This window comes from Otolemur garnettii, unplaced genomic scaffold (genome assembly GCF_000181295.1).
Source record: "Otolemur garnettii isolate 467f Iridium unplaced genomic scaffold, OtoGar3 scaffold00140, whole genome shotgun sequence".
NCBI classification, from domain to species: Eukaryota; Metazoa; Chordata; class Mammalia; order Primates; family Galagidae; genus Otolemur; species Otolemur garnettii.
This window is the reverse complement of record NW_003852535.1, coordinates 2,061,721-2,075,200: the sequence shown is the minus strand read 5'-3', so window position 1 is coordinate 2,075,200 and position 13,480 is coordinate 2,061,721. Positions and strand designations below refer to the sequence as shown.

The 13,480-nt window shown below is 47.0% G+C and overlaps 1 protein-coding gene across 1 annotated transcript; it reads right to left on the bottom strand.

Moving 5' to 3' along the window:
- Positions 1 to 7,962: 7,962 nt before the first annotated feature.
- SPDYC (speedy/RINGO cell cycle regulator family member C) lies at positions 7,963 to 10,431 on the bottom strand. The gene is made up of 7 exons (XM_023518431.1): positions 10,406 to 10,431; positions 9,487 to 9,674; positions 9,175 to 9,233; positions 8,844 to 8,929; positions 8,569 to 8,740; positions 8,161 to 8,491; positions 7,963 to 7,997 (listed from the first exon to the last, which is right to left on the bottom strand). The coding sequence occupies exons 1-7, from the start codon at positions 10,429 to 10,431 to the stop codon at positions 7,963 to 7,965; spliced, it is 897 nt and encodes a 298-aa protein (XP_023374199.1).
- Between the last annotated feature and the right edge of the window lie 3,049 nt (positions 10,432 to 13,480).

Below are 13,480 nucleotides of genomic sequence, written 5' to 3'. Positions count from 1 at the left end.
CACAAGACGGTGAAGCCCATGGCCTTGGCCTCTTCTGAAGGAGACAAACATTGAACCAGTTATTATAGTTAACCAAGAGGAAGGACAGTTGATGCCTGATCTAGTCCAAGTGTTAAAGGAGGTATTAATCAGACAAAAAGAGATCCCAGAGAGGGGAATTGTCTGTAAGAAGTCTTGGCATGGTGAAGGAACTGATGTTTGCCTAGTTTTGCTTAAGCAGAAAGAAATGAGGGGAGAGCAGCAGAAATGGGTGGGCAGTGGGAGCTTAGATTTTATCCTACTTGAGATAGAAGACATGACTGATCAAATTTGTACAAAGGGGCCTAGTGTGGCTCATACATGTAATCCCAAGAGGTTGAGTTGGGAGGATTGTCTGAGATAAGCTGTTTGAGACTAGCCTAGGCAATAGAGCAAGACCCCATCTGTATGAAAAAAATTTTAAATTAGGCCTTATCCCTATAATCCTAGCACTCTGGGAAGCTGAGGGGGGTGGATTGCTTGATTTCAGGAGTTCAAGAGACCAGCCTGAGCAAGAGCCTGTCTTTAAAAATAGCTGGGTGTTGTGGTGGGTGCCTGTAGTCCCAGCTATTCAGGAAGCTGAGACAAGAGAATTGCTGGAGCCTAAGAGTTTGAGGTTGCTGTGAGCTATGATGCTACAGCACTCAACCGAGGGTAACAAAGTGAGACTCTGTCTCAAATAAATAAATAAATAAAAATAAAAATTCAGCAATAAGAAGAAATGAGCTATCAAGCTACAAAAAGATATGGTGAAACTTTAAAAAGCTATTGTTAAATTTTAAAAAGCATGAATAAACTGCCTACTGTGTAATTCCAACTGCTGTATACAACATTCTTTAAAAAAAAAAAACAAAACAAAACAAAAAAACTAGAGATACCAAGCGGATCAGAAGTTGCCAGGATTTCGGAAGCGGAGGGAGGGATGAACAGGTGGAGCACAGGCATTTGGAGGGCAGTCACGCTATTCTGTATGAAACTGTGATGATGGCTACGAGATATTATGCATTTATGCAAACCCATAGAATGTACAACACTACAAGTGACTCCTCATGTAAACTTTGGACTTGAGTTAATAATATTGTATCAAAACCGACCATCAGTTGTAACTTGTAAGGAGTATGCCACACTAATGCAAGATGTTCATTAAAGGAGAAACTATGCTAAGGGGAGAAGGGGTGTATGGCAACTCTGTAGTTTCTGAAAAAGCTTTCTGTAAACCTAAAATTGCTCTAGAAAATAAAGTCTGTCTTTAAAAAGTTCAAACATCCATCTGCTATATGACCCAGCCATTCCATTACTAGGCAATACTGAAGAGTGCACACATGTTCATAATGGTTTTCATTATAATAGCCAAAAACTAGAAACAACAAATGGTCATCACCAGGTGATGAGTAAACAAAAGGAAAAAAAATCTATGGTATGTAGTGTAATGGAATTCTACTCAACAATAAAAAGGAGCAATGGCTACATCTCAGCATACTTCTGCCGAGTGTAAGAAGCTAGCCAGACAAGAATATGTGCTATGTAGTTCCATTTATATGAAATCCTAGAAAATGCACGCTAATCTAGTGACAGAAAGCAGATCAATGGTTGCCTGGGAGTGGAGGGGACTGGTAGGTGGGAAAAGATAGAAGGGAGAGATTGCAAAGGGGCTTGAGGAAACTTTGAGGAGAGATGGATATGTTTATATGGTTTCATGGGTGTATCAAAACAAAAATTGTGCACTTTAAATATGTGTGGTTTCTTTTATGTCAATTATACCTCGATAAAGCTGTTAACAATAGAACTTAACGTGGCGCCCGTAGCTCAGTGGGTAGGGCGCCGGCCACATACACTGAGGCTGGTGGGTTCAAACCCCACTGGGGCAAGCTAAAACAATAATGACACTACAACAACAGTAAAAAAAATAGCTGGGTGTTGTGGCAGGTGCCTGTAGTCCCAGCTACTTGGGCGGCTGAGACAAGAGAATCGCCTAAGCACAAGAGTTTGAGGTTGCTGTGAGCTGTGACACCATGGCACTCTACCCAGGGGGATAGCTTGAGACTCTGTCTCAAAACAAACAAACAAACAATAGAACTTAAATCACTGGTTAGATTCAGTGCCTGGAGACCGGGATCAAAGGCAAACTCCAGACCCTTGATCTGGCTCTAGCGCCTGAACAGACTAATGAGAAGGGGAAACCTCACACTGAGCTGGGGGGCAGTACAGGATCAGGTTTGTGTAGTATTATGGGATCCCCTTTCTAAGGGGAGATGCCTAGGTTGGGCAAGAAGCCTGATGCTCAAAATAGAGGTTTGGGGGTTACTGGCCATTGGTGCCACCCAAAAGAAGTAGAGGGTAGGGGACTGACACCTCGTTCTAAAGACAAAGATGCTTCATAAACATGTCAGTTTTGATCTATAAATTTATCATGATTAAAAATTCTTTTTTTTTTTGAGATAGTCTCACTCTATCACCCTGGTTAGACTGCTATAGCGTCATAATTTACAGCAACCTCAAACTCTTGGGCTTGAGCAATCCTCTTTGTCTTGGCCTCCTGAGTAGCTGGGATTACAGGTGCCTGCCACCATTCCTGGCTAATTCTTTTTTCTGTTTTTGTTGTTGTTGTTGAGACAGAGTCTCACTTTGTCACCCTCAGCAGAGTGCTATGGAGTCACATAGTTCACAACAACCTCAAACTCTTGGGCTCAAGTGATTCTCTTGCCTTAGCCTCCCAAGTAGCTAGGACTACAGGCACCTGCCACAGTGTCCAGCTATTTGTTTTTTTAGAGACTGGGTCTTGCTCTTGCTCAGGCTGGTCTCAATATCCTGAGCTCAAGCAATCCACCCACCTTGGCCTCCCAGAGTGCTAGGTTACAGGCATGAGTCACTGGGCCCAGCCCAGCTAGTTTCTGTTTTTAGTAGAGGTGGACAAGTTCTCGCTCTTGGTCAGGCTGGTCTTGAACTCCTGAGCTCATGTAATCTATGTGCCTTGGACTCCCAGAGTGCTAGGATTATAGGCATGAGCCACTGCACCTGGCTCCACAATTAAAAATTCTAAGGGAGGGAGGTGGCGGGGGCAGGGAACAGTGGCTCATACCTGTAATCCTAGTACTCTTATAGGCTGAGGTGGGAAGATCACTTGAGCTCAGGAATTTGAGACCAGCTGGAGCAAGATTGAGACCTTGTCTCTATTAAAAATACAAAATATTAGCCGAGCGTGTTGGGCATCTGTAGTCCCAGCTACTTGGGAGCCTGAGGCAAGAGGATCACCTAAACCCAGGCATTTGAGGTTGCTATGAGCTAGGCTGTTGCCACGGCATTCTATCCTGGACAAAAAAAAAAAAAGCCAAAAAAGAAAACAAAAAAAAAAACTAAGGCTTTTTTTCAGGGGTGGTAAAAGACTAGAAAAACTGGTTTTAAAGGTCATACAGAAAATTAAACAAGCAGGAATGTTCTGAAAGTAAAAGAAATAATTAGTGAAGACTAACCCTACCAGATGTTAAAACATGACAAATTGATATTTAAAATGTAATCATGGGCTGGGCGCCTGTGGCTCAAGCGGCTAAGGCGCCAGCCACATACACCTAAGGTCGTGGGTTCGAATCCCCAGCCCGGCCCGCCAAACAACAATGATGGCTGCAACCAAAAAAAAAATGGCCAGGCATTGTGGCGGGTGCCCGTAGTCCCAGCTACTTGGGAGGCTGAGGCAGGAGACTCGCTTGAGCGCAGGAGTTGGAGGTTGCTGTGAGCTGTGATGCCATGGCACTCTACCCAGGGGGACAGCTTGAGGCTCCGTCTCAAAAAAATAAAATAAAATAAAATAAAATGTAATCAGGAAAGTGGGATACTGACACATATAGATCAATGGAAGATAGAGCAATTTAGAAACAGATCCACATACAAACAGGAATTTAGTACATGATAAAAGTACTATTTCAAATCTGTTAAGATGAATTATTCAATAAAAGGCATCAAGAAAAAGGGAGAAAATAAACTTGAATTCATAATTTACATCTTAGGAGACATTCCAGATGACCTTAAGATTTAAATGCAAAAAAAGAAAAAGAAAAGTATCATTTTTACTAATACTTTTAGTGTGGAAAGGGTCTTTTAAAACTATGATACAAACCTAAAAGACATAAATTTTATTTTTTACATTAAAAGTCTATACCCCAACCCCTGGGCCAAGGACCAATACTAGTACCAATCTGTGTCCTGTTAGGAATGGAGCTGCACAGCAAGAGGTGAGTGGCAGGGAGTGAGCAAAGCTTCATCTGTATTTATAGCCACTTCCCATTGCTCCATTGCAGCCTAAGCTCTGCCTCCTGTCAGATCAGGGGCAGCCTTAGACTTTCAAAGGAGCTTGAACCCTACTGTTAACTGCAAATGCAGAGGATCTGAGTTGCAGTCTCCTTATGAGAATCTAATGCCTGATGATCTGAGGTGGAGCTGAGGAGGTGATGCTAGCACTGGAACAGATTATCATTAGCAGAGAGGTTTAACTGCACAGAGACCATAATAAATCAATTGCTTACAGACTCATCAAAACCCTATCAGTGAGTAGTAAGTGAAAATCAAGCTGCATCTGGCAGCAGGCTTTCTAGTAGCAAGTGAGTTGATATACTTCAATTGTACAACTGCATCTAGCTGCAGGCTTTAAGTCAGAATCCTATGAACTAGGAAAACAAGCTCAAGGCTCCCAGATTCTGCATTGAGTTGTAGAATTATTCCATTATATGTTACAGTGTAATAATAATAGAAATAAAGTACACAATAAATGTAATGAGCTCTAATTATCCCAAAGCTATCCCCCAAGTCCATGGAAAAATTGTCTTCCATGAAACCGGTCTCTGGTGCCATAAAGGTTGGGGACTGCTAGGTTAAGGATTCAGTCACACAAGACTGCCTCCACATCAGATGCCAGCCACAAATAGGATGCCTTGGCAACTCACAATTCTGCCTGGTCAGCTATACTTTCAGGGGTTCCCACAATTCTTTCTCAGGTGTGATAATTTAGTAGAAGACTCACAGAACTTGAGAAAGTGCTGTACTTACTACAGTATTACCTCATGATTACAAAGATAGCAACCCAGGAACAGCCAGATGAAAGAGATGCATATGGTGAGGTATTACGGATGGGAGTTCAGAGCTTCCGTGCCCTCTCCCACCATCCCAGCATCTCTATGTCCTCAGCTCCCAGCCACCACCTAGTCACCTCATTAGTATAAACTCAGGAGCTTGCTATGAACAAAAGGCACTCTTATCACTCAGACAATTCCAAGGGTTTTGAGAGCTCAGTGTCAGCAATCCAATATTACCAAATACATTAAAAAATTGTTTTTATTATATACCACATTTGATTATGTATGTTTAGATTTGCTCTGAAGGACAAAATAAACCATACTGTCATTGCTTCTGGGGCAAGAAACCAAGTGGCTAGTGTCATGGGGAGGAAGGTGACTCTAGATTCAAAATATACATATGAATATGAGGTCAATTTTCTCAAACTCATCCTAGAAAAAGTGCTATATAACTTATTGCTGAATATTACTATGGTCACCTTCGAAGTACTATGGTACTTCCCGTGGCCATCTGCTATCCATAGTGATACTCAGCATAGAGGTATGTAGCACTTTTTCTAGGATGTGTTTGATAACTTAATTGTCTAACCTCATCTTTTATGCTCTTTAGCCCATCTTCTTTCTGGGCAGAATCTCACTCTCTTGCCCAGGCTAGAGTGCCGTGGTATTAGCCTAGCTCATAGCAACCTCAAAACTCCTGAGCTCAAGCAATCCTCCTGCCTCAGCCTCCCAAGTAGCTGGGACTACAGGCACTGCCACAATGCCCCAGCTGATCCCAAGCTGGTTTCAGGGCTGGTCTCAGGGCTGGTCTCAAACTCCTGAGCTCAAGAGATCCTCCCACATCGGCCTCCCAGAGTATTGGCATGAGACACCTCGCCTAGCCCTAGTCTTGGCTTCTAATGTCCTCAATTTCCAGGCTTTCTTACCTCTGTCCAAACTCCCCCAGCCTTCCCCATCGCTATTCTAGGGCACTCCCCAAACACACCTTCTTCAATAGCTTTTCCATGAGCAGAGGTCTTTTCCTACTGCAGCACCCATGGCTCACACCTGTTCACACCAGGCACATGTCTAAACCCTTCCATAGGATTAACCCATTCAAATCCTACAAACCCATTTTAGTATCAAACCCATTTTACATTGGGCATGGTGGCTTATACTTATGATCTCAGTGACTCAAAGCTGAGGCAGGATAGCTTGAGACCAGGGTTTGAGACCAGTCTGGGCAACACAAGAAGATCCCATTTCTTTAAAAATACACTGCTGGGCATGGTGGCTCACGCCTGTAGTCCCAGCACTTGGGAGGCCAAGGTGGGTGGATTGCCTGAGCTCACATGTTCGAGACCAGCCTGAGCCAGAGCGAGACCCCATCTCTAAAAATAGCCAGGCATTGTGGCGGGCACCTGTAGTTCCAGCTACTTGGGAGGCTGAGGCAAGAGAATCGCTTAAACCCAGGAGTTTGAGGTTGCTGGGAGGTATGACACCACTGCACTCTACCAAGGGTGACAAAGTAAGATGCTGTCTCAAAAAATAAATAAAAAATAAAAATATACCAAAAAAAAAAAGAAATCCAAACCACCACCACTAGTCCCGGCAAGGTGACTCCTGCCTGTTATCCCAGCACTTTGGGAGACAAAGGAGGGAAGATTGCATGAGGCCAGGAATTCAAGGTTACAGTGAGCTATGATCAGGCCCTAGCCTTTCAGCCTGGATGACAGAGTGAGATTGTGTCTCTATAAAAACAAAAACTGTGTTACAGTGAGGCAGTGGAGGCACAGAGAAATTAAATAATGTGTCAAGGTCACATAGGGCCCTGGAATTTAAATTTTAAATAACTGTCTGGCCCCAAAGATAGTCTTTTTTTTTTTTTCTTCAGACAGAGTCTCACCTGGTCACCCTTGTAGATTGCCGTGGCATCTCCGCTCATAGCAACCTCAAACTCTTATATTCAAGTGATCCTCCTGCCTCAGCCTCCCAAGTAGCTGGGACTACAGGTGCCTACCACAATGCCCAGCTATTTTCCAAATACAGTATTTATTAAAAAATTTTTTTTTTAATCAGAGAAAGGATCTCTGTCACCCAGGCTAAAGTGCAGTGCTGCAATAATAGCCCACTGCAACGTCAAACTCCTGGGCTCAAGCAATGCTCCCATCTCAGCTTCCCTAGTAACTGGGACTGATGCTTACAGCTTCCCTAGTAACTGGTGCATGAGACAGTCTTTCCATGAATACCCAGTCCAAATGTCACCTTCTCTGCGAAGCCTTTCCATCACCTCCATTAACAAGACATTTACTCTCTTGAGTTCTCATTATGCCTTTTTGAGGACAGAGAGGTTGTTTTATAATTACATTATATTTTATTGCAATCCAGGGAAGGGAAAACAAGTCTTATTCCTAAATAGACTTAGCCCTGAAGACAATTCTAGACTGAATATGGTGCTGTTTTCCATCTCAGTTTTTCCCCCAGTAGGTTCCAGGCCATCTTCTAAGGGCCACATAAACCTCATCTCATTAAATCCCATCTATGTTGTGTAGCTCTCATCATCCATAGGTGACAGATATTACCAAAGATGGAACTACAGCCAAGGATGACAGCAAGTAGCTACCAATGGGAAGGGGCAGGGTGCCTGTGCCCACAAATCCTAATCCTGGCAGACCTCTCCCTCCCACCCCAACCCCAGGTCAAGGAGGCAAGCCAGGACCTAAGCATAGTTGTTGTCCTGTGGACACAAATTTATTAGAAGTTGCAGGTTGGGAGGAAGGGATGGGGGTGGCACTGCCAGCCTGAGACCCATAAGACTGGAGGCTAGAGGTGGGGCACAGCCAGCAGGGAATGGTCAGTGGTCATCGGCCAGTTGGTGGGCTGTTCTTCCCTCTGTGAGGCATCAGCGCCTGGGGCGTGGTGAAGGCTTTGGGAAGACTGGGAGAGGAGAGAGAGGCTCAGAGGGGAAACTAGCCAAGTCCACCCAGCTAGGAGGTCAGAGCCTTCCCCCAGGTTTGTGTGCTCCTCCCTCCCATTCTCTTGGTCCCCAGTTCCTGCCTCCCGGACTCCACTAATCCCCTAGCTCCTGTCCCCAACTCACTGTGGAAGGTGTAGGTGCCTGGCTCTAGCTGCATCTGAGGGGGCAAAATGATGAGAAACTCTCCACCCCAGGGGTTTTTGACCCCTGAGAGATAATTTTGGGAATGAGGATGATGGCACTCTGAGGTCAGGGCTGGGCACTTGGATAATGCAGGCAAAGGATGGTGGTGGCTGTGGTGCTGGGATGAGCCACAGAGGGAACAGTGGGGTGGTGAGAGGCCAGGGCCCCGGGGGAAGCGGCCTGGGACCTGTGGACAGCCCCTCTGAACCCCGCCATGGTGGGGGCGCCGCTCCCGAGTCCAAGCCCAGTGGGATGGCTCCATTGCCATGATCTGGGAGAGGCAGAGGGGATGGTGAATGCAGGGCAAGCTCAGCCTTCCTACCACCCCAGCAGGCTGCCCAGCCTCACCTCCTCACAGCACTGGCGGCTCACCACTGCCTGGAAGCCCATCCGTGCCCATAGCTTGTCCCTCTGGTGCAGGAATTTTCCCACCTGAAGGTACCAATCTTCTCCCAGGGCCCATGGGAAAATCTCACATTTGGGCTCTTCTAGGTCCTCCTCCATGTCATTTGCAAGGTACCTAGCCACAACAGCACAGGGTCGGCAAGCAGAGGCCACAGCATCTGCCTGGCCCCATTGAACACCTCCCAAGAAGTTCCACTGCTGCCCACCCCACCACTCACAGTGCCAGGAACAGGCTGCTATGGGTATACTCGCTGAGCTTCAGGTGAGCACGCTGGAAGTAGACCAGCACCATCGCCAGGAGATACTGCAGAGACAGAAGAGGGGGGCTGGAGTTAGCTCTGGGGAGGAGGGGCTGGGGGCCAGGGCCACTTGTACCCAAGGAGGTTTTGGTACAGTGAAGAAAAGATGGTAGAATGGTGGGGAGGGGCCTACACAGAAAAAGGTCTAAGGATGGGAAGGGAGTGGCTCTTCCCACCAGACCAGTGACCCAGTAAGAAAGCTGCACTCCATTCCCATTAGTTCAACCTCACCCCCACTATACTGCCTCACCTTATCCGAAATCCAGAAGCAGGGGTCTTTAGAGAGGAATTCCTGGATGAGGCTGTCCTCTAGGGGTAGAGAAACAGGGGGCCCAGGTTACCACCACCTCCCAAAGAGTGGCATTAGAAGCTTCAAAGCCCAAGCTGCCACTGAACCCACCTTCTGACAGGAATACCCCAACCCGCCAAAGCTGAGCCACCTATGAGGGTAGGGACAGAGGCCTCAGGCCTACATGGACAGCCGGATAGATCCTGTCTTTCACATCTGCTCTCACACTGGGCCCCACAGTCCCTCTCATGCCAGCCTCCAAAGGAAACTCACCCAGAAGACTGAGGAAGGCCTGGAGCTCCTTGTGTTGCCGGGAGTGGAGAAACCCAGTGCCTCCTCCTTGCCAGCTGCAGCCCCCCAGGCTCAAGTGAGTAGTAACCACAGGGACATAGGCAGGGTCTTGGGCCTCACTCATCTCACTGGGGGTGGAGGTGGAGCAGGGTAGGATGGGGCAGGGTGATCTGTAGAGAAGGCAGGCTCAGGACTTAGCACCTACACCCTAGACCTCTCATTGACCAAGGGACTGAGACCAGAAGACTAGGATGGGGGAGGGATGGATGCTGAGCCTTGGGGGCTCAGAACAGAGGGCAGCAAGGATGGGGGGGGAGGCCAGAAAAGAAGCAAAGAGCATCTGGAGGTTGCAGCACCACTTTCCACCTGGTACCCCAGGCCAGAGGGCAAGAGCAGCAGCCACAGACACTGTCCAGGCTTCCTAAGTGCCTAGAGCTGTGTTAAGTGCCTTGGGGTGGCGTTTTATTCCGTCCTGCTAAGGAGGCACGTTTAACAGAAGACGCATTTTAAATTAGGAAACCGAAGTGTGAGGCCTCACAGCCACTTGAACGTGAAGCCCAGGAGTTTACGGGTTTGCCCCTCTGGTATCCTCAACCCATGGTGGCCACCACCACCACTCCGCTCTGCACTGAAAAATGGAGTGCTACCGACCCCAAACATAGGGGGGATATGGCGGAGAGAGAGAAATTATGTTAGACAAATATTTGGATTTGGAGCAAGTTAAGGTGAGGCCACCTCAAACATTTCTAGTTACTTTCCAAACTTGGGCCTCATCCTCCAAGAGAGAAACGCTAACCAAGGGGTGCAAGAGAAGTTGCCGTACACAAACTGGGTCAACCTGGGCACCTCCTCTGAGCCCCCCCCCCAAAGCAGCCCAAGCACTCCCAACAAAAAGCCTTACCGGAGCTCTGGAGCTACCCACAGCATAATTCCCAGGCCACCTGCGAGTGGCCTTTTATAGCCCGGCGCAGGGTTGCGGGGGTGGGGTGGGGTGGGGGGTGGGTGGAGAGTGGAAATGCCCCGCCCTAGGCAGCCCCTCCACCAATCAGGCTCTTGCTGGGGAGGAGCGAGAATTGGTCCTCCCAGCCTACCTTAACTGTGAATCCACCCACCATCCACCTCCCAGCTGCGGCTTCCTGAGGTGTAAGTTTTTCCAACGCTCCATCACCTACAAGAGGGAAGCTGGACCCCAGGTCTTGAAACCCCCACAGGATGGCCAGGGGGCCATGACCCCCGTTCTTCCATTGATAAATGCAGAAGTAAGGTGCTTAGGTGGGAAGTGAGGCCAGGGCGCAGGGGCCGGGCGGGCAAGTTTTAATTCATTCATTGATTGCACGTTGCTGGGACAAGGTCTCTGGGACTCTGAGTATCTCTGAATCTCTTGGCCCCTCTAGGTCTTTTGGTCCCCCAGGTCTTTCTGAGTCTTCTTGGGTCTCTTTGGTCTCTGAGTCTTTCAGTTTCTTTGAATCCCTCAGTTTCTGGATGTCTCTGGTCTCTAGGTATCCTTGGGTGTCTCTGGTTTGTCTGGGTTTTTCGCAGCCTCTCCTGGGCCCTCTCCTTGCTTCCTGAGGCTGGCAAGGCCTTCCCGACCACCTGGTCTCCATCAGGCCACCCAATTTTTGTATGTGTGCGTATTCACGTTGCATGTGGTTTCCCTCATGTATCGTTGTCGACCTCCCCCGGAAAGGAAGCCTCACAGAGCCAGCTCCCTAAACATCTTCTGGTGCTTTTTGAAGAGACTAAAATGGAATCGTCTCATGTGTTCTTCACAGCAACCCTATGGAGTGGGTATGATCGGTAGCAGAGTTTGGGTTGCTCACAGAGAGGTTAAGTAACTTCCTGGCAGCCACACAGCTGGTAAGTGGAGAATTCTAGCCTGGTTGCCAGGCCCAGGACCCGCATTGAGGTGTGAGCTTGGCAGTCTGGTTGTGTGATCCATAGCTCCTCTTGGACAAAAGCTGACAAGAAGGAGGTGTTCAGTGAAACAAAAGGAATCCCCTAGATCAGCTGTCAGCTGTTTTCTTTTTTCTTTTCTTGTCTTTCCCTTTCCCTTCCTTCTTTCTTTCTTTTTTCCTTTTTTTTTAGAGACAGAATCTCACTTTGTCATCCTTGGTAAAGTGCTGTGGTATCACAGCTCACAGCAACCTCCAGCTCTTGGGCTTAGGCGATTCTCTTGCCTCAGCCTCCCAAGTAGCTGGGACTACAGGCACCCACCACAACGCCTGGCTATTTTTTTGTTGTTATTGCAGTTTGGCTGGGGCTGAGTTTGAACCCACCACCCTCGGTATACTCACTAAGCCACAGGTGCCACCCCCCCCCTTTCTTTCTTCCATTCTCTCTCTCTCTTTCCTCATTCAGTTGCCCTGGGTTGAGTGCCATGGTGTCATACCTCACAGCAACCTCAAACTCTTGGGCTCGAGAGATCCTCTTGCCTCAAGCTTCCCAAGTAGCTGGGACTACAGGTGCATACCACACACCTAACTAGTTTTTCTATTTTTAGTGGAGATGGGGTCTCGCTCTTGCTCAGGCTGGTCTGGACTCCTGAGCTCATGTGATTTATCTGCCTCAGCTTCCCAGAATGCTAGGATGACAGGGATGAGCCACCGTGCCCAGCCATCAGCTGTGTTTTCAACCTCTCTCCCCTCCCACCATACATAAGGCTAGAGGTCAATAAGGGAAAGCAAAAAGAAGCCTGTGTACGGGCTAGTCTCCTGGGGGAGCTTCCAGAACCGTGCTCCTAAGTGCCAGCCTCAGAGATCTGACATACCACACTGTGGAGAAAACTTTATTTTGAAAGAATTTTAGACTCACACAGATGTTGCTTAAAACATTTAGAAAATTGGGCCAGGCATGGTAGCTCATACCTGTAACCCTAGCACTCTGGGAGGCTGAGGTGGGTGAATTGCTTGAGCTCGAAAGTTCAAGACCAGCTTGAGCAAGAGCAAGACCCAGTCTCTTTAAAAAAAAGAAAAAAAAAAGTTTAGAAAATGTTCATATCCTGTTCCCTGAGCATCCCCCAATGTTAACATCTTACATAATTACTGTACAGTTAGAACCAGGAAGTTCCCATTGGAGTTTTTACATTCACCCACTCTTGGGTTTTGGAGTCTAGTTCTATATATTTTCACATGCATAGATTTGTGTAACCTTCACCTCCATCAATATGTAGACTATTCTGTCACCCAAAGAAACTCCTGTGTGTTCTTTCTTCATGTCATACCCTCCTCCCTATGCTCGCCCCTGGCAACCATTAATCTGTTCTCCATCTCTGCAAGTTGTCGTTTCGAGAACACTATATAGCTCGGCGCCTGTGGCTCAAGCGGCTTAGGTGCCAGCCACATGCACCTAAGGTGGCGGGTTCAAATCCAGCCTAGGCCCCCAAACAATAATGATGGCTGCAACCAAAAAAATAGCCAGGCATTGTGGTGGGCACCTGTGGTCCCAGCTACTTGGGAGGCTGAGGCAGAAGACTCGCTTGAGCCCAGGAGTTAGAGGTTGTTGTGAGCTGTGATGCCACAGCACTCTACCCAGAGGGGACAGCTTAAGGCTCTGTCTCAAAAAAAAAAAAAAGAGAACACTATATAAATGAAATCACATTACAGAAGTCCCCCATTATCCAAGGTTCCGCTTTTTACTATCTCAATTTCCTGAGGACAAAAGATATGTTGAGAGAGATCAAATAGAAAACTAGCTGGATGTAGTGGTGCATGCCTGTAGAGTTACATTCATATAACTTTTATTACAGTATAGTGTTACATTCTATTTTATTAGTTATTGTTGTTAATCTCTTACTGTGCCTATATATAAATTAAACTTTATCATAGGTATATATAGGAAAAGACTTGGTGTATATATAGGGCTCGATAGGATACACTGGGGATCTTGGAACATATTCACCACACATAAGGGGGAACTACCATCTATTACTTTTGAGATGCTTTTTCACTCAACATAATGCCCTTAAAAATCCATCCAG